Source organism: Salmo salar, chromosome ssa12 (assembly GCF_905237065.1).
Source record: "Salmo salar chromosome ssa12, Ssal_v3.1, whole genome shotgun sequence".
In the NCBI taxonomy this organism is placed as follows: domain Eukaryota; kingdom Metazoa; phylum Chordata; class Actinopteri; order Salmoniformes; family Salmonidae; genus Salmo; species Salmo salar.
This window is the reverse complement of record NC_059453.1, coordinates 51,120,743-51,141,576: the sequence shown is the minus strand read 5'-3', so window position 1 is coordinate 51,141,576 and position 20,834 is coordinate 51,120,743. Positions and strand designations below refer to the sequence as shown.

General features: G+C 42.4%; 1 protein-coding gene across 37 annotated transcripts in view; it reads left to right on the top strand.

Moving 5' to 3' along the window:
- ical (Calpastatin) overlaps positions 1-20,834 on the top strand; it is a 63,582-nt gene that overhangs the window by 31,406 nt on the left and 11,342 nt on the right. For 14 of the 37 annotated variants that reach the window (XM_014131764.2, XM_014131765.2, XM_014131744.2 and 11 more), the window contains 9 exons: positions 15,026-15,091; positions 16,575-16,724; positions 17,098-17,193; positions 17,564-17,692; positions 18,477-18,599; positions 18,970-19,014; positions 19,122-19,223; positions 19,348-19,428; positions 19,964-19,999. In XM_014131764.2, coding sequence (XP_013987239.1) covers positions 15,026-15,091; positions 16,575-16,724; positions 17,098-17,193; positions 17,564-17,692; positions 18,477-18,599; positions 18,970-19,014; positions 19,122-19,223; positions 19,348-19,428; positions 19,964-19,999 — 828 coding nt within the window. Of the gene's footprint in view, positions 1-137; positions 390-15,025; positions 15,092-16,574; positions 16,725-17,097; positions 17,194-17,563; positions 17,693-18,476; positions 18,600-18,969; positions 19,015-19,121; positions 19,224-19,347; positions 19,429-19,963; positions 20,000-20,834 lie in introns of those variants that run through there. The other 23 variants (XM_014131761.2, XM_014131763.2, XM_045690458.1 and 20 more) reach the window with 17 other exon arrangements.

Below are 20,834 nucleotides of genomic sequence, written 5' to 3'. Positions count from 1 at the left end.
TGCGCTGCAGACTACACGCACGTTGTACATTCAGATCCATAGAACCAGACGCACAGTTTGTGAACAGGCAAGGCCGGAAACTGCTTGGGGCCCCAGGCCGTTTGGGGGCTCCTGAGGGCTGGCGAACTTTACTCCACAGCAATGTATCAAAATGTGGCAACCGCAGTGACCGCAAACCCATCCCCCTTAAACAACCAATAGACGATTTGCAATGACATCTCAGTAGGAAACCTCCCTAAAGGGGCCCCATGAAGAGAGGGGAAACTAAAAACAGACAGAGAGAAGCACATTTGAAGAGGCACCGCCATCTTTCAAATCCGCTGTGTGGGAACGTTTTGGATTCAACGTTCAGTACGATGACGAGGGTAAGAAGACCGTAAACAAACAAAGTAAGTCTGCAAGCATTGCTTTGCCACTGTCGGCTTCTCGAGTGGAAACACTTCTAACATGTGTCATTTACGTCGCCATCACAAAGCCGTATGTCATGTAAGTGGAGCTGGTGCAAGGAGTCCACTCGTTAGCGAAAACACAGCAATCTCTCGCTGCTGCCTTCCAACAACAATTAGCAACACATTCAGAAAAACATAAAGAAATAACGAAAGCAGTGGGAGTATTCATAGCCAAAGATTTGAAGCCCTATTCTGTGGTTACATTTAATATTGCCTATACAATTATGTACCCTGTTTATTTAAAATAGAGCAGGCAAAGCACCTACAGGTTGTCAAAGCTAAGAAGCACTTTTTAATTGTATTGTTTTTCTCGCCTTGATTTCATACAGTAGAGACAGAAACCAGGCCTAGTCAGTCATGCTGTCATTTTTCTAAATGGAACATTTTATTTGTCTATAGGCAAAATAAAGAGTTAATTGTTTAAAGGTTGATGTGTTCATTTTTTTCTTACCAAAACCGTACTGTTACCGACGTTTACATGCGCATTAGCCAAATACATTTAAACTCAGTTTTTCACAATTCCTGACATTTAATCCTAGTATAAATTCCCTGGTTTAGGTCAGTTAGGATCACCGCTTTATTTTAAGAATGTGAAATGTCAGAATAAGAGTAGAGATAATGATTTATTTCAGCTTTTATTTCTTTCATCACATTCCCGGTGGGTCAGAAGTTTACATACACAATTAGTATTTGGTAGCATTGCCTTTAAATTGTTTAACTTGGGTTAAACGTTTCGGGTAGCCTTCCACAAGCTTCCCACAATAAGTTGGGTGAAATTTGGCCCATTCCTTCTGACAGAGCTGGTGTAATTGAGTCAGGTTTCTAGGCCTCCTTGCTCGCACATGCTTTTTCAGTTCTGCCCACAAATGTTCTATGGGATTGAGGTCAGGGCTTTGCGATGGCCACTCCAATACCTTGACTTTGTTGTCCTTAAGACATTTTGCCCCAACTTTGGAAGTATGCTTGTGGTCATTGTCCATTTGGAAGACCCATTTGCGACCAAGCTTTAACTTCCTGACTGATGTCTTGAGATGTTGCTTCAATATATCCACATAATTTTCCTCCTTCATGATGCCATCTATTTTGTGAAGGGCACCAGTCCCTCCTGCAGCAAAGCACCCCCACAACATGATGCTGCCACCCCCATGCTTCACGGTTGGGATGGTGTTCTTTGGCTTGCAAGCATCCCCTTTTTTCCTCCAAATGTAATTATGGTCATTATGGCCAGTTATTTTTATTTCAATCAGACCAGAGGACATTTCTCAAAAAATATGATCTTTGTCCCCATGTGCAGTTGCAAACCGTAGTCTGGCTTTTTTTATGGCGGTTTTGGAGCAGTGGCTTCTTCCTTGCTGAGCGGCCTTTCAGGTTATGACGATATTGGACTTGTTTTACTGTGGCTATAGATACTTTTGAACCTGTTTCCTCCAGCATCTTCACAAGGTCCTTTGCTGTTGTTCTGGGATTGATTTGCTCTTTTCGCACCAAAGTACCTTCATCTCTAGGAGACAAAACGCGTCTCCTCCCTGAGCGATATGACGGCTGCGTGGTCCCATGGTGTTTATACTTGCATACTATTGTTTGTACAAATGAACGTGGTACCTTCAGGCGTTTGGAAATTGCTCCCAAGGATGGACCAGACACGTGGAGGTCAACAATTTTTTTTCTGAGGTCTTGGCTGATTTCTTTTGATTTTCCATGATGTCAAGCAAAGAGGCACTAAGTTTGAAGGTAGGCCTTGAAATACATCCACAGCTACACCTCCAATTGACTCAGGCTAATTGACATCATTTATCAGAAGCTTCTAAAGCCATGACATCATTTTCTGGAATTTTCCAAGCTGTTTAAAGGCACAGTCAACTTAGTGTATGTAAACCTCTGACCCACTGGAATTGTGATAGTGAAATAACCTGTCTGTAAACAATTGTTGAAACAATTACTTGTGTCATACACAAAGTAGATGTCCTAACCGACTTGCCAAAACTCTAGTTTGTTAACAAGAAATTTGTGGAGTGGTTGAAAAACACATTTTAATGACTCCAACCTAAGTGTAATTAAACTTCCGACTTCAACTGATCGTGTTGATATTAGTTGGGTAGGCGTCTTCAACATGATTGTGTTTTGATTTCTAATACCTTTTGACTTTTTCTGGTAGATGTTGTCTAAGACCCATTTTCCATCTGTTTGACCAGAAATCAAAGCCTTTGCTTATTCCTCATTTGTAGGATGGGAAATGTGTATAGAATGTATAAATGTCTTAATTTCTGAAATATATAGACTCTTAGCTTTCGTTGACACCCAATTTGACATGATCCTTTGAACTTCACAAGTTGGTGCTCATGGGTCCTTTTGGATGTGAATGTCCATTAGCATAGCTATAACACCAGCTGAACCAGTACATGACACTACTAGGCAGAATTGTCCCTATTTAGGTCAGTATGACATACTTTGTAGCCTACACTGGTTAGCTTACTCATTTGGTATCACTGTAGCATCTAGCTTGCTGTTGCTATCAGGGTTGGAGTCAATTCCAAAGTAATGACTTACTTTGTGCCCGGGTTAGCCGAATGCTTTGTCATCACTATAGCAGCTAGCCGTGTTGCTATACCCAGCCCTTTTCACATGTCTGTCTTTGGGGTGGGACCCAGTATAAGTCAACACTTTTCATAGCCCAGCTCATTAAAGTAAAGACAATCTCTTTAACCCTATTGTTGAAGAAGCGCTCCTATTAAACCCCTAGGAGGAACAACCCTGCTCCCTCCTGGTTACACAGACTGACATATGAATATATTATTAACCATGGCAGCATTGGCTCCTGTGCCACGCTGGCTGCCCCTGTATGCACCATTTAAATGGTGCTGTGAGTAATGTTTCTGTGCCACCAATTGATACACACCCTTCTCGGGTGTGGCTATAGGACTCTGACTTTGTGTGTGTGAGTGTGTAGATCATTTCAACTGGTTTCAGGGCAAATGGCCCTTAAAACAGCCACTTCTATTTTGGCCCATTGTCCCGTTTTGGTTACGGGTGCCACTAGCTCCTGGTGTGTGTGTGTGTGTGTGTACAATAACGTTACAGTAATGCATGTTTATCCAACGCGTACTCCTCTTTGCAAATAACATTTTCAATGAATATGCTCCATTGACAATAATACCATCTCATTATTTCCTTCCTCATAAAAAAGAAGCCTGACAGCTCCCGCCCCTTCCCCCTTCCCCGTTATGTCAATCACAACCCAGTACAACTGTATGAGAAATGGAGAAGAAATCATGGTAACACATGAGCACTCTGCATTATGATGTGGTTATAATGCATTGTCATTTAAAAAAAAAGTATTTTTTTATTTAACTAGGCAAGTCAGTTGAGAACAAATTCTTATTTTCAATGACGGCCTAGGAACAGTGGGTTAACTGCCTTGTTCATGGGCAGAACAACATGTTTTTTTTTTTTACCTTGTCAGCTTGGGGATTCGATCTAGCAACCTTTCGGTTACCGGTCCAACGTTCTAACCACTAGGCTACCTGTCGCCCCATTGTAAGACTTGTCGGGAATATTTATAATGTCTTATAATCATCTCATATTGACCCCGGACAAAATAACAGCCAGTTTGAGACAGTTGAAAAGTTGTATACATAGAGAGAACATATTCTGTATCTGTCATGTTCTGAACGTGTATAAGAACCGTTTATTGACTGTAAACAATGGGCTGTCGTGGCTAGCATTTAGCATTTTGGGTTTGGTTACCCCCCCCCCACAGACCTGTTCACTGTGGAATCCATGAGGAATGTTAAAACAACGTTGGACGCAGGTAGGTAGACAAACACAGACTCTGGGCTAGACTCAGGTGAGCTGGAAGAGCGCTAGGTCAGACTCCTGTGAGCCAAAATCAACTACATTTTTACCTCAGTGATACAGTTTTGGGTTATACTGTCTCATGAGAAGTAGTAGTGCTTGGTTGGACTTCTAATCAGTAATAGTGTTTTGGAACTGTCTGATAAGGATGATAGTGTTTTTGTTACTCTTTGTTTTTGCTGGAATAGTGTTTGGTTAGCTCTCAGCTAATCAATATTTGTGTTTTGATACTTTCTGATAAGCAGTAGCACAGTAGCTTTGCCACAATTTAGTTATGGAAGCAATGTTTGGCCTAGCTAGTCTAAACATTAACTACTAACAGATTGGCACTAATAGTGTTTTGCTATTATTCAATAATAATAATAATAGCAAAACAGAATTATCGGTTAGACTTATGAAGTAGGCCTACTCCAATAAGTTACAGCCAGTCTTGTATCACAATCAGCAGTAAAAGGGACTGATTACAGTTTATAACACTGTTTAGGTTGGCCCCTGAGAGATGCATTCGTGTGGTTGACTGGTTTCTGCTGTACGGTCACTATTGACATTAAGACATCTTGTTATGCTGCCTGGTACCCGCCCTCTATTCTCTACCCTGCCAGTGCTTTGTGTGATTCTTAATGGACTGTATGCAGTAGGGCTGACTGTTTATCTATCTGCCTGTATTAAAGGGTATCTGGGTGGTTCTGGGAGCTAGGTGAAATAGCCTAACCTGTCTACGTATCACGTGTATATCTGCATGGATTTTCCCTGAGAGAGAGCCTTGTTGTTGTGACTGGTGGTTTTAAGGGTGTGCCACTCAAGCAGATACAAATCCATTCAGCATACTTTTGTGTACACTAGTATGGGCTTAATGTCACTAATTTAATGTCACTCACCTGGTGTCCCAGATGTAAATCAGTCCATTAGTGGAGAGGAAGAATGCCGTGGACCTTGAGGCCGAATTTGAGAATAGGGGGTCATAGGTAGTGATGGGGGGGGCGGGGAAACATTGATACAGTTACATATCAGGATATTATTTTTGATGATATATCGTATAGTTTTGACTATCGCAATAATATTTTTGTGCTAGTTGGCTGTACCTGCACCAAAATTCCAGTGTAGACAGTGCATTCAGAAAGTATTCATGCCTATCCATGCCTGTTACAGCCTTATTCTAACAATTGATTAAATAATTTTTTCCCTCATCAATCTACACACAATACCCCATAATGACAAAACAAAAACAGGTTTTTAGAAATGTTTGTAAATGTATACAAATTCGCTACAAGCTTGGCACTCCTGTATTTGGTGAGTTTCTCCCATTCTGCTCTGCAGATCCCCTCAAGCTCTGTCAGGTTGGATGGGGAGCATCGCTGCACAGCTATTTTTAGGTCTCTCCAGAAATGTTTGTGTTAAAGGCCTCTGGCCGGGCCACTGTTGTCCCGAAGCCACTCCTGCATTGTCTTGGCTGTGTCCTTGTTCTGTTCATCTTTGCCTCGATCCTGACTAGTCTCCCAGTCCCTGCCGCTGAAAAACATCCCCACAGCACGATGCTGCCACCACCATGCTTCCCCGTAGGAATGGTGCCAGGTTTCCTCCAGACGTGACACTTGGCATTCAGGCCAAAGAGTTCAATCTTGGTTTCATCAGACCAGAGAATTTTTTCTGAAAGTCCTTTAGGTGCCTTTTGGCAAACGCCAACTTGGGCGGCCTTTTACTGAGGAGTGGCTTCTGTCTGGCCCACTCTACCATAAAGGCCTGATTGGTGGAGTGCTGCAGAGATGGTTATCCTTCTGGAAGTTTCTCCCATCTCCACAGAGGAACTCTGGAGCTCTGTCAGAGTGATCATTGGGTTCTTGGTCACCTCCCTGACCAAGACCCTTCTCCCCCGATTGCTCAGTTTGGCTGGGCGGCCCGTTAGGAAGAGTCTTGGTGGTTCCAAACTTCTTACATTTAAGAATGATGTAGGACAATGTGTTCTTGCGGACCTTCAATGCTGCAGAATTCTTTTGGTACACTTCCCCAGATCTGTACAATCCTGTCTCGGAGCTCTACGGACAATTCCTTCGACAGGATGCACCTGAGCTCAATTTCGAGTCTCATAGCAAAGGGTCTGAATTCTTATGTAAATAAAGTATTTCTGTTTTTGTTTTTTTATTAATTTGCAAACATTTCAAAAAATCTGTTTACACTTTGTCATTATGGGTTATTGTGTGTAGATTTGATGTGGGATAAAAAAAAGATATATTTTAGAATAAGGCTGTAATGTAACAAAATGTGGAAAAAGTCAAGGGGTCTGAAAACTTTCCAAAGCACTGTTTATATAGCTTATTCTCCATCTTCTTTTTAAATAGGGAGCCAATTTATTTTCAGCACTTTTATTTCCATGACTGATCATAGCTTGTTTTCCCATGGCTCTTGTTCCTCTTCAGCAGACATGGTGAGAAATGTTTGGAACATCAAATCGCAATAGTCACAGTATCGAATCATAATACATATAGAATTGTGAGAATTGCAATGCATATTGTATCGGCAGCAAAGTATCGTGATAATGTCGTATCATGAGGTCCCTGGCAATTCCCATCCCTAGTCATAGGCTGTATAGCTGGAGTGTGGAACGGTATGGCTGGAGGAGCTATAGAGAATCAGTGTGTTCAGCTGAAATAAGTAACCATGTTGACGAAGGTCAGTCATCCTCAATCTGCTGCCGTGAGGTCACCGACTACGGAATGTGAATGAGATGTCAAAGGCCAACAGTTATCGCACACTGGTCTGACATCAGCTAGGTGGTAAATGTTTCCCATTCCCGAGGACCTCAGTTGCCTGTTTAGCATTATTCTTATCTGGCCTAGCTAGCAGTTAGCACACCAGGGGAGAAATCCCATTGGTACACATTAGCCAAATGTGCTACAATTATGTTCATCACTACCCTTGTGTAGTGAACGCGGACTAACTGATCCAACTGATTTTTCACTTGACTTACAAACATGTCTCTGAGTTGATGTCTGGTGTGTACTTTTTGACATTGAATTAAGAGCTAAGACAGACCGTGGTAAGTTTGGCATGGCTATTAGCTTGTATGCCCTTGCCAGTGATGTACTAGGCCATACGCACTACCCTCTGTAGCGCCTTACGGATGGTCAGATACCGAGCAGTTACCATACCAGGCGGTGATGCAACTGGTCAGGATGCTCTCGACGGTGCAGCTGTAGAACTTTATGAGGACCCGGGGTCCCATGCCAAATCTTTTCAGTCTCCTGAGGGGGAGAAGGTGTTATCGTGCCCTCTTCACAACTGTCTTGGTGTGTTTGGATCATGATAGTTCGTTGGTGATGTGGACACCAAGGAAAACTCTCGACCCGCTCCACTTCAGCCCCATCAATGTTAATGGGGGGCCTGTTCGGCCTTTATTTTCCTATATTCCACGATCAGCTCCTTTGTCTTGCTCACATTGAGGGAGAGGTTGTTGTCCTGGCATCACACTCACTATAGGCTGTCTCATCATTGTCGGTGATCAGGCCTACCACTGTTGTGTCGTCAGAAACCTACATGATGGTGTTGGAGTCATGCTTGGCCACGCAGTGGTGGGTGAACAGGGAGTACAGGAGGGGACTAAGCTGAGCTGTAGTCAATGAACAGCATTCTCACATAGTTGTTTCTTTTGTCCAGGTGGGAAAGGACAGTGTAGAGTGCGATTGAGATTGCGTCATCTGTTGGGGCGGTATGCGAATTGGAGTGGGGCTAGGGTTTCCGGCATGATGGTGTTAATGTGAGCCATGACCAACCTTTCAAAGCACTTAATGGTTACCGACGTGAGTGCTACGGGGAGGTAATCATTTAGGCAGGTTACCTTCGCTTTCTTGGGCACAGGGACTATGGTGGTCTGTTTGAAACATGTAGGTATTACAGACTGTCAGGGAGAGGTTGAAAATGTCAGTGAAGACACTTGCCAGTTGGTCTGCGCATGCTTTGAGTACACGTCCTGGTAATACGTCTGGCCCCGCAGCTTTGAGTGTTGACCTGTTTAAAGTCTTGCTCACATCGGCTATGGAGAGCGTGATCACACAGTCGTCTGGAACAGCTGGTGCTCTCATGCCCGCTTCCGTGTTGCTTGCCTCGAAGCGAGCATAAAAGGCCACGTTTCGGTGAATCATCGTAGATCGTCCAGTTTTTTGTTTTCCAATGATTGCACGTTGGCCAATAATACGGAGGGTAGTGGTGGTTTACCTACACATCAGCGAATTCTTGCAAGGCACTCCCTCCTTGCCCTTTTTTTCCGTCTTTTCTGCACGCGGATGACGTGGATTTGGGCCTTGTCTCGACAAAGCAGTATATATAATTAGGTTAGGTGTAGACAAACAGTGAAATGCTTACGGGTCTTTTTCCAATGATGCAGAGTTTAAGATACATGTGTTTATATAAAATAGACACAAACAATAAATACACAGTGAATAAAGAGTTACAAGAGTATAAAAAAATGGCAATATACATGTTAAACCAGTTAAATGCGGACATGAGCATGTGTTCATATAATCTAGCTTTCGACTAAATCCTAACAGTGATGTGCCAGTGTTAAATCTCTGTATATCTATGTTGTACTGACATCAGTCTCGTGTTCAGGTTCCCGGGGCTTGGTTTGCTGTCGCTATCTATAGTGTACTGATGTTAGCCTCTGTGTTTAGGTGTGTTATACTCTGAGTATACTAAACATTAACATTAAGAACACCATGACATAGACTGACCAGGTGAATCCAGGTGAAAGCTATGATCCCTTATTGATGACACTTGTTAAATCCACTTCAATCAGTGAAGATGAAGTGGAGGAGACAGGTTAAAGAATAATTTTAAGCCTTAAAACACATGGATTGTGTATGTGTGGCTTTCAGAGGGTGAATGGGCAAGATAAGAACTGCAACGCTGCTGGGTTTTTCAGGCTCAACAATGTTCTGTGTGTATCAAGAATGGTTACCACCACTCAAAGGACATCCAACCAACTTGACACAACTGTGGGAAGCATTAGTCAACGTAGGCCAGCATCCCCGTGGAACGCTTTCGACACCTTGTCGAGTCCATGCCCCCGATGAATTGAGGCTGTTAACAAGGCAACACTCCATCGTAACTCCTCCTCCACATTTACTGGATTGGTTGAACAGTGCAGAAGAGAACCTCCTCCTACAGTCTTCTCGTCAAGACCAGTATGAAGGGAATCTAGTTTCAGGCATTTCTTGTACGCCTGCTACGTTAGGTTGGAAAAGGACTTCATATGACATGAAAGCCAGATGGGCAGGGTAGTTAGTCAGTGGGGTTTGTTGAAGTAGGTTTTGTTGCATTAGAAATGAGAAGTGCAGTTTGTTTACACACCCAACGCCACTTCCTTTCATGTGCTCTCGGTTGGAAGACAGAGGGGAAAGCACGCAGTGAGATGCCCATGTTCCTTTGCTGTAATGATCACATGAGTAGATGTGCAACCAAATGCCTTTTGAATCAACGTCTTTGTTTCAGTTTTGTTTATAAACCATAATTCAATTTGAAATAAACATGAGTCATACTTGAGTAGCTTGGATCAAACCAGAGGCATTCAAGTAGAGTGCTCTGGTATAGTTTTGCCAACATAGAGATACAGATAACAAGCTAATTGTATCTCTTTGGTTGCCAAAAGATGAGCCAGTCAGAATGCCAGGTGCCACGCCAAGCCTCCACCCTCTCTTTGTCTGTCCTTTCATTCGCCGTCAGAGGCTGGTGTGTTGCCTAGTGCAAAAATATTTATCCAAAAGGAGGGCAGTGTGACTCGTTAGCCCACTTTCCGCCCCTGGGTGTCTGTGATCTCACGTTCCCCTCCCTACTTCCTCCCAACCCATCTGAGTGGGGACTTGTTCCAATACTTTACAGATGCATCCTTTCCTTCCTTCCTTTTGAGGTTCATTACTGAGTATCACTTACTGGTGAAAACAGCAGGCCACAACCATGATTTCACATATCTAATCACGTACAGTACAAATCAGTGATGGCCTCAAACCTAGCTCGCTAAGGCCCTTAGCTGGGTTTTGACAAGGCCTTTGTGTCAACACCACTCTCCTTCCACAAGACACACTCTTAGAACAAAGGGTTCCAAAAGGCTTCTGCCTCTGTCCCCATAGGAGAAGCCTTTTTGGTTCCAGGTAGAACTATTTTGGGTTCCATGTAGAACCCTCTTTTGAAAGGGTTCTATATGGAACTCAAAAGGGTTCTAACTGGAACCGAAAAGGGTTCTCCTATGGGGACAGCCGCAGACCCCTTTTAGAATCTAGATAGGAAAAAAATGTGCTAAGAGTGCATAGATTAAGTAATGTTGTCAGAGTGAACAACAAATCGAATAAAATGTTATTGGTCACATACACATGGTTAGCAGATGTTAATGCGAGTGTAGCGAAATGCTTGTAATCAGTAATCATCTCCAAGTAGTGTTGTATGGCAAAATAAAGTTAATCTGAATAGTATAAGTAGTATACTGTTAGTATAGCACAGGATTTTACGAGTAAGAATTTAGTATACAGTTTGACTGGTGAGATTTCAACCTCTGTCACTCTTTCTCTCACTCTCTCCACCTGTCTCTCGCTGACTTTATCTCCCATCCTGTCATCTCTGTGTAACAGTAGAATTGTTTTAAGCTGGCTTGACTGCTTGGTCCAATCGAAACTTCTTAAAGATACTTAGCAGGGTATGAGACACTCACACACATTCTTGGGACTCATACCATAAGAAATACATTATGCTGTGCTGTAACCCTGGGACATTTGAGACCCTGGAAATCTCAAAGCACATACTCCTCGCCTCCTCAAAACCCATTGGATAAGAAAGCCAGAGGTCAAATCAAAGGTCCCGCCCCTCTCACCTTCTCCTCTAATGGGTTTTGAGAAGGAAGAAAGTAGAGCGGACATGAGGGGTATGCAATTGAGATTCTCCAATAGGCAGTATGGGTGGAGAGGGTGTAGGTAGGCTGCTTGCCCTGTGGGTCACCTCCACTAAAAGGGTCCCCTTCTTTGGGCTACTGCGGGACACAGCCAGTGAAATATCAGGGCGGCAAATTCAAAAACAACAAAATGTCATAATTCAACTTTCTCAAACATACAACTATTTTACACCATTTTAAAGATACACTTCTTCTTGATGTAACCACATTGTCCGATTTCAAAAAGGCTTTACAGCGAAAGCAAAACATTAGATTATGTTAGGAGAGTACATAGACAAAAATAATCACACAGCCATTTTCCAAGCAAGGACATGTGTCAATAAAACCCAAAACACAGCTAAATGAAGCACTAACCTTTGACGATCTTCACCAGATGACACTCCTAGGACATTATGTTACACAATACATGTATGTTTTGTTCGATAAAGTTCATATTTATATCCAAAAACAGCATTTTACATTGGCGCGTGATGTTCAGAAAATGTATTCCACCAAAACGTCCGGTGAATGTGCACATCAATTTACAAAAATACTCATCATAAACATTGAAAAAATATATAACAATTATTTAAAGAATTATAGATAGACTACCCCTGGATGAAACCGCTGTGTCAGATTTTAAAATAGCTTTACGGAGAAAGCACATTTTTTCAATATTCTGAGTACATAGCTCAGCCATCACGGTGAGCTATTCAGACACCCGCCAAGTTCGGGGCAACCTAAACTCAGAATTAGTATTAGAAATATTCTCTTACCTTTGCTGATCTTAGTCAGAATGCACTCCCAGGACTGCTACTTCCACAAGAAATGTTGTTTTTGTTCGAAATGATCCTTATTTATATACAAGTACCGCTGTTTTGTTCGTGCATACAGATCACTTATCCAAAGGCATAACGCGCGAGCGCGGAACGAGAGACAAATTCAAAATGTTCCATTACCGTACTTAGAAGCATGTCAAACGCTGTTTAAAATCAATCTTTATGGTATTTTTAACGTAAAATTGCGATAATATTCCAACCGGACAATAGCATATTCATTCAAGAAGAAAAAGAAGGAACGACGTGCTCGCGTGACTGCGCATATCCAATCTCTTTGTTGCCAGGCAGACCACTCAGTAACTGAGCTCCTATTATCTGCCCAGTGACAGGGAAATGCTCAAACCACTTTCTGAAGGCTTTAGACAGCCAATGGAAGCCTTAGGAAGTGCAACGTAACCCCACGGATACTGTAGTTTCGAAAGGGACTAGAAAGAACTACAATTCTCAGATCCTCCACTTCCTAGTTGACTTTTTCTCAGGTTTTTGCCTGCCATATGAGTTCTGTTATACTCACAGACACCATTCTAACAGTTTTAGAAACTTCAGAGTGTTTTCTATCCAAATCTACTAATAATATGCATATTCTAGTTTCTGGGCCAGAGTAGTAATCTGTTTAAATTGGGTACGTTTTTCATCCGGCCGTGAAAATACTGCCCCCTGGCCTAGACAGGTTAAACAAACTCCACCTGGTTTCTGCATTCCTCAAACCTGCAATGTTAGTTAGTTACCCTCACCGCTTCAGTCACAATGTGTACATTCCACGTACACCAAACAGTAGGGATATGGGATCTGCTTGGTTATGTAATATCATGAGAAAAGATGTATAGAGGTCCTTGGACAAACTGTTTTGAATTTATTATATGATACTATCAGTCCACTGACATGTGGGGTGTCAATCATGTCATATCATTTACCCTTCTCTCTAGAGATCAGCTGCTTCCCATGTCTCAGTTGTAGAGTGTATAACAGGGGATGTAGAACCTCTGGGATACACACCTAAGGTTGGTAATTGACGGGTCCTCTTTGATGTGTGAACATGAGCTAGGGCACAAGAGATTCCGATTTCCTGTAATATTGTTTCTGACCAAGTATAGATACATTTCCAGAAAGTGTATCGTCGACTCCTGTGGTCTTCTTGAATATATAACTGAAAATTGATATCATTAAGAACTACAAGTTAGGCATTATAATAACACAAGGTTAAATCCATTTCAATTCAATCACTTTTTGACAGCAACCCTTTTGATTTGACCAACACTTTCCATACATATTTGCCCATTTTAGAAGGGTTCAGAAAGTGACTTTTTGGACCTGAATACCAAAACATTCAAGAGATAAAGGTGTTCAGAGTTGACAGCACCACATCAAAGTTGCATACCCCATCATACCATGAGACATACATGTCTTCATCACTGGAAAAGTGAAAAGCTTACAAACAGTATTGTTAAACTATTTTATCATTTCTTGTAATACATTTTTATTTTCTATTGTCATTTTTTTCTCCCTTAAACATAATTTATCAAAAAATGTATAAACTCCGATTATTTTCATATTTGTATATGTTATAGCTTAGACCCTAGTTTACATCATCTGATGTTTTTGTGTTGTGCTCACCATCGGTTGAAACACAATATGCTCTTGAATATAGCATGGGTGTCATGTTTTGGCTGATAAATGTACTAAAATGGGAATACAATTGAAATGTAGACATTCAAATGCTACCACAAACATGGTTAGAGGTCCACACATCAGAGAATGTTGACTTGAATGGGAATAACTGTTTTAAATTATACTGTCAATCCTCCATAGGAAACCTATAGAAATATAGAATAAACATGACCATTTAAGTTCACATTCGAAGGTGGGTGGACGAGCGAGGTTTAGACATAACTATGACACTTTGTGGCTGTGGTAACTAGTGACGACCGCATCGGTTGAGACACAACATGCTCTTGAATGGACCTATCCCTTCACACCACTGGTAGACTGTTGAAATGTAAATTGAATTGAAATGTTGACTTTTAAATACTACCACAAAGATGGCCGCCATTTCAAATTTAGTTTAAAGCTCCAATATTTAACTTTTTGGGCAACCTGACCAAATTCACATTGACAGATCTATAGCTCACATTTCTTTCTCATAGAAAGCAAGTGTAAGACGCAGTAGATCTGTCCTATGTATGCTATTTCTATGCTTCCATGCTTAAGTTAAACAATTTTGTATTTTACTTTCGCTTTTGTAAAGCTGAAAATACAATATTTTGGGCTATGGAAAAAATATTTTACAGTGGTTTAGATGGTACAAGGATTCTACACAATGATTGCTTGTTTTGTCACATAAACTGAAATTAGACAAACTATTAGAATTATAGCAAACAGGAAATGGCAGAGCAATTTCTGCGTATTGCACCTTTTTTAAATTTCAGTGGTGACCAGCTAAATTGCTGTGGTCTGAAGGGATAGGTCCATTCTATCACTTTTATATTTCTATGATTTGAAATGACACCTACCTTATATTCAAGAGCATGTTGTGTCTCAACCAATGGCGGGCACGACACAAACTCAGATTATGTATAGTAGGGTCTAAGGTACAACATGTATGAAAAAAATACATTTCATTTTATAATTTTCCCAGTAAATTATAAAATAGTTTGACAACCCTGTTTGTTAGCTTGTAAATTATATTGTTTTATTATTATTATATATTTTTTGGGGTACCCTTTTTCTCCCGAATTTCATGACATCCAATTGGTAATTACAGTCTTGTGTGTGTGAGGAAATGGTGAGGAAATTGTACAGACATTTGAGCAGCATGGAATGTTTTGTTTTGCTGTGGTTCATTTCAAGTTAAGATTATGCCTTATTGCGTCAGTGATTCTGACAAGGATTAAGTCTGTGTCCTACTATAAGTGACAAACTTCTCCGTTCATTTTATGTTTTTTTAACTCTCTCCCTCTTTCTCTCTCTCTCCCCAGCCGCAGCCCAAACAATATTCGTCCACTTCAGTGGCCCAGGTTGCCGTGAATCCAGCCCAATTTGAGGTACCATTACTACACACTCCTCCTTAACCCATCTTTTCTCATTCTCTCTCACCCTGCCCCTCTCTCTTTCTCCCTCTCTCACACATACCTCTTCCTCCTCTTCCTCTGCCCAGCCTTCACTTTCTTTTCTTTGGGATAGGTCCCAGTTTCTGATCTGGCTTCCAGTGTATTTGACCTTTTTGGCCCCTTCTTTGGGCGATGCTTGGTATTGTTAATGTCTTTCCTGTTTCGACAGAGTAGCGGCTGCTCAGTGTGTCCCAGTCTGTGTTATTACCATAAAACCATAAAGGACAGGGAAAGCAAGATCACATAGAAAAACAAAACTCCCCTCTTCCTCCCATTCAGGCAAAGAGTTGGTCACACCCAAATGTTCAGGGAGTGGAACAATGGCTTAAGAATTAAATATAGGCTTATGTTATTCAGCTCATTTTGATTTTGCAATTGCTTCCAACTAGAATGTTTTAAACATATCCTGAATTATTCTATACATTTCTAATAGGCTTGGTATTTTGTGTTTATTTTGTGCTTGGCTTTATTGAGGGAAACACGCAGCACTTGCAACAAGTTTTTAAATTCTTGACTCTGTAAAGGTGATGACCTCCAGACGTAATTACACACCAGTGTTGTTATGTTGTCACCCATTCAGGAAATGGGCTGTTAAATTAGGTTGTTATGAAGAAGAAAATCCAATGCATTTCTGGATCCTGGGGGGACAGTATTTCTAGTTGTCAGGAGGGTAGTAGCGATGTACTTGGCCATCCGCAACACTTGCACAACCGTCAGTGTCTTCCCTACTAATGTCAGTGCAAAAGCTCTATGCTAAACAGTAGCATTCTTTTAGTTGCTTTCTCTCCAGAAAAGAGAGATTAACTACAGAGAACACCTATAGTCAGCACGCATTGCACAGCACCTTCTTTAACTGGTCTCCAGCCCAATATTTATAGGGAACTACAGATTGGACAAACTTCCTTTGGTTGAATGTCGGTTTTTCTTGTTGTGGGGTTGGGCGGGCAGTGGGGGAACTGAAAGTAGTTTTTTTTGCAAATGGTGACAGCAAAGGGCAGAGATGCTAACCTGAGGTGACGTATTCACGTGTCCCCCAACTCCATGACAACACAACATAAAATGTCACCTGTTCTGGTATCTGACTCCGCGTGAAACCCAGGAAGAGTGAAAATTCCTTTGGCTTGTGAAGATGTGACCGAGTTTACTACGTAGGAAAGCTACTCATGTTTCACAAGTGTTTCACAAGTATCATACACATGCATGCACTATATACCTATGTAGAGATTTATGCATACACACACGGTTATCTATAGCACTATATGCATCTGTTCATTTTTACTTGTCAGTCATTTGTTGGTAGTTTTTTGAGGGGAAAGCATCACTAGGCACAGAATTTTATATAGATAAGCAATTGGATAAGGCAAGTTGAAAGTAATCAAATGTTACCGAGCCAATCAGAATCCTTGTTGCATTACAGAGTGCATCTGCCGCTTCGACCATGGCTACGAAGCCAAGGGCGGAGTCCGTGACAATGGGTGGAGCCACAGGAAGTGGTGTCGCAGCGGGAGGAAGTCCTACTACAGCCGGGACAACGCAGAGAGGAGCGGCCAAAGTGATGATGCCAGAGGTAGACTGGTAGCTGGGTCTATGGAGATTCTTGTGGGACAATCATGGCTTATTCTGACATCCTTAACTCTCTTCCCAAATGCGTTCCCATGGGCGTAGTATACACTCTGTTAAATGGAATCTCGCTCTTTACATCTGCTTGGGCTCTCCACCATTGCCTCCTTCACAGCTTGGCCTAGGGTGTGTTCCGATCTGCTTACATCACTATTCACAATGACCGCAATGAGCTTATTGATTGACTGTGCTTTTTTTACATGCTGGAGTACGGGATTAGGACCCTTCACTGTCCATTGGTGATGTGCATAACATGTTGTTGGCTGGTTTTCTGAACCACGTTTCCATAATGTGTTCTACGCCTGTTTCTTGGTTTGTAGACGACACTTGTCTCTCCAAACGCTGCTGGAGCAGGTGCTACTATTATTGACATACCAACACCTGGGACCAGAAGCAGTCCTAAAGACACCCCAAAGGTAACGCCAAACACCCCTCCCCTAAATATAGTAATGGTTTCATCCTCTGGCCCTTGTAGGACCTCTTAATGGCCTGAATGACTGCTGAGTTTCAGATTCCGAGTAGATGTTGCCTGTAGGCACAGATCTAGGATCAGCTTACCCTCTCTAAATGCCTAACTTAACCAATTTGGGAAGGGATACAAAACTGACCGTAGTTTAGTGTCTAGGGCCAACTTTACCCTACTTTAGATTTTAATAAGCCCTAAACCTCACACTCACTGGGCCCCCATTCACCTTGACATATTTGAATTTAAAGTGTGCCAATACATTGAATCTGCTCTGTTTGTGTTGTAGCCATTGAGTTTTAACTCATTCCTCTTAAATATAGACTGCACCCATGCACCCTGCCAAAGCTACACCTCCTGCCCCTGGGGGAGTAAATATTGTCGGAGTGTCGGCGACACCGTGGAGAGCTGAAGTACCGAAGCTCCAAGAGTCTCCAAAACAGACAGCCAAGGTAGATGGCAGACTGTCGATGAGTGTGGGGGCGATCTTTCTTCTCGATCTTTTATTCTTTGCCCGGCCTGGCTCTTTAAACTCACTCCCCCTTTCAACACTCTCTTCCTGGGTCACTATTCCACGTCTTCTTTGTCATCATCTCTCCCCGTGACCTTGAGGTTTAAGTCATTCTCTTTAACATATTCTTCCACGCCTTTTATATATTATCCATCCTCCGTTTTTCTCTACGGCGATATCCTTCAAAACATATCTCTGCTTTTGGACTTCCTTACTTCTGGCCCGGAGGTGTCTGACTGGGAATTGAACGGACACTTCTGCTCTAATGTGACTGAGTCTTACCAGCATGCCCACACTTGTGTTACGCTCAACACGTCAAGACAAACAGTGTCTGACACATCACCACAGAGAAGGCACAATGGTATTTCCACCTTTTTAACTTTTTCCTCTGGTTGCGTCGCACCACATCTTGTATTGCTTCTGGCTTTGTTTACCTGGTTTAGGTTGATGGGGACCTGTTGTTGTATTTCTGTTTTCGCTGTACCCTCTTTGAAGCCTTACGGGGGTGCTTACTACCGTCCTAATACTTTTCTTAACAGTGACGGCAAATTACATCCTGATTAGGCACTTATCTTATCGTGGTGCCTTTCCTTTGTCATTACCTACGGGGGAGATAAGCTGTTAACTATCGTCCTATCGCTCTACTAAACTTTAACTCTAAGGCTATGCGCAGCTCTCTGAGCTCTGCACCTCGTCTAATGGCGTGAACCATATGCCTTTTATAGAGTGTGCCCACCACATCAAGCAAAGCTGACATGGCTAAAAAGGATCCCGCTAAGTTGCCTCAGGCTGTTTCTGCAGGCGGTGCCGCGGCTGGAGGCCCCTCTCAGAAGGGTCCAGAGACCAAGGTAGACTCCGGATTACTGTTCTATATTAACTACGCTATAGTAGAAGACTCATGGGGGTGGGGCTATCCCTGGTGTTAGGGGGTTATCATTGATCACTTCCTGTGTCCTTGTCATTCTTTCTCTTGTTTTCACACAATATAGCCATGAATTAAAGCAGTGGAAGCGGTGAGGAATGTTTACTGTACCATTCTATATTTTATTTGACGACAGGAAAAAGAGTGCTTTTGCTCCTGCGTGAGTACTACCTTTGTGGGTTTGGTTGAATTGAGTCCACAGTCACCCAGAAGCTCAGTTGGGCACGGGAGCTGAGCAGTGTCACAGATAGTAACCCAGTGTTGTATTCACTAACCTCTCCTGCTCCGGGTTGCAGGTACAGGTGGAAGTAGGTCCCCCAGCAGCCAAGACAGCCAAAGAGGTAAATCATTGATCTATCTTTTCTCTCCATGTGGGTTTTATATTGCACAAAACAATGAATGGCATGGAGTTGCATTGCTTGTGTTTGAGTTGTCGTATCATGTGTAGGAGCTTGCTGCAGACCCCTTTGATGCCCTGGCTAGTTTCTTGCCCTCGTCAGAGCCTCTCGCCCCTGCAGCCCCCGTATACACCGGGCCAGAGGTTATAGAGGTACAGCACCCTCACATTGTGTGTGTGTGTGTGTGTGCGCGCACGGTGCGAGTTGGATAGATGTATGTGTGTGTCCACCCAGTCACCAAATGTAACAATGTGTGTTATTGCATGTGTCACACAGCATGGCTTGACCCATCAGGAGGGAGTGATATGTGGGGGGAACGACTGCCCACTTCCCCCAGGATACCGATTTGAGGACATGGTCAGTCCCTAACTCTTAATCCCCCTTCTCCTCCAGTCTCCTTCCTCCTGCTCCTCCTCCTCGTCGTCATGATCATCATCACTTATGTTGCTGTTAGAGAGCTTTACGTTTGTGTGTCTTTAGCTTTGCACTACAATACTCTCTTTGACATTACACATTTGACTGGAACTCTTGGTCATCAGGTCTCCTAGCCCCTAGCCTATCCCTGGACACTTGTGTAGTTCTGAGAGGACTTGATAGGTGTAAGCAATAGGGCCAAATGTCCACCAAGCTGATCAGAGACCAAGATGGAGCTACTACCATATCAATGCAATTCTTTCAGATCTACGTGATGTGCCCTAGAGGGTCAGAGCTAGGGTTTGTTTCTGGACCTGGTGGGAAAATCCTGTGTAGTTACCGCCCTTGAATAACCTTTTGTCATTCTTTTCAGAACATGATCAGATTTTATTTAAATCTAGGCATACTCAACTATGTAATTAATGAACTTTTATTATATAAAATAATTTTTCATGATTCTTTTTCTTCATTTTCGTAGGCCCCAGTTGCAGATGTCAAGCCAAAGGATGTCCCGGTAAGTCATTGTATTTACTGCCAAGCGATGCACTGTATGCTGTAGCGAAAACACGGAGATATTGACTCCCCCCTCTCCTCTTTCTCTCTGCTTCTCTCTCTCAATCTTTCTCACATACACACACACACACACACACCTTCATGAACAAAATAAACCATAGGCCTGATGCCCCAGTCTCTTCTGACAGTGTTGGATACCTCTACAGTGTGGAATGTTGCATTGCGCTGAGCGGTGTTGGCTTTGCAAACAACAGTAGAGCCATCTCAACCAGCCGGTTCTCGTTCTGCCAAACCCTTTTGCGCACACACGATCACTCATTACTCCACGCCTATTCACCCATACACAGACCCCACATTTGTATAGGAAGTGACGTGTCACATTTTCTGGACTATCCAGATAAATTTGCTCTTCCTCTGAGCGACCCAGCCCAGCCTGGGAGACAGCATATGAACGGTGACGGTCTAGCGCATCCAGCCGTTGTGGTTTCATCTCACTGTGATATTCTCAGCCGGATTTAAAGCTCTCGACATGGAAAAAATACTAAATAATTTCATAGAATTGAAACAATACCACTTTATTTTGGTCACAAGACGGACGAAATTGTGCTTAAAGCTGAAGTTGTAACGAGTCTGCACACATTTGAATGGTGACGCTCAGTGGACGTTTAATAGAACGTTCTCTGTCGGCAGTTAAATTAAATAGTGCCAATATTGTACTGTCATTATGTATGATATTTATTTTACAGTTCTAAGACATTTGAAAGTAGTTTATAATTTGATTGTAACTATATTTAGAAAGCATTTCAGTAATTTCAAGCCATATTGCCCCTTTTTTT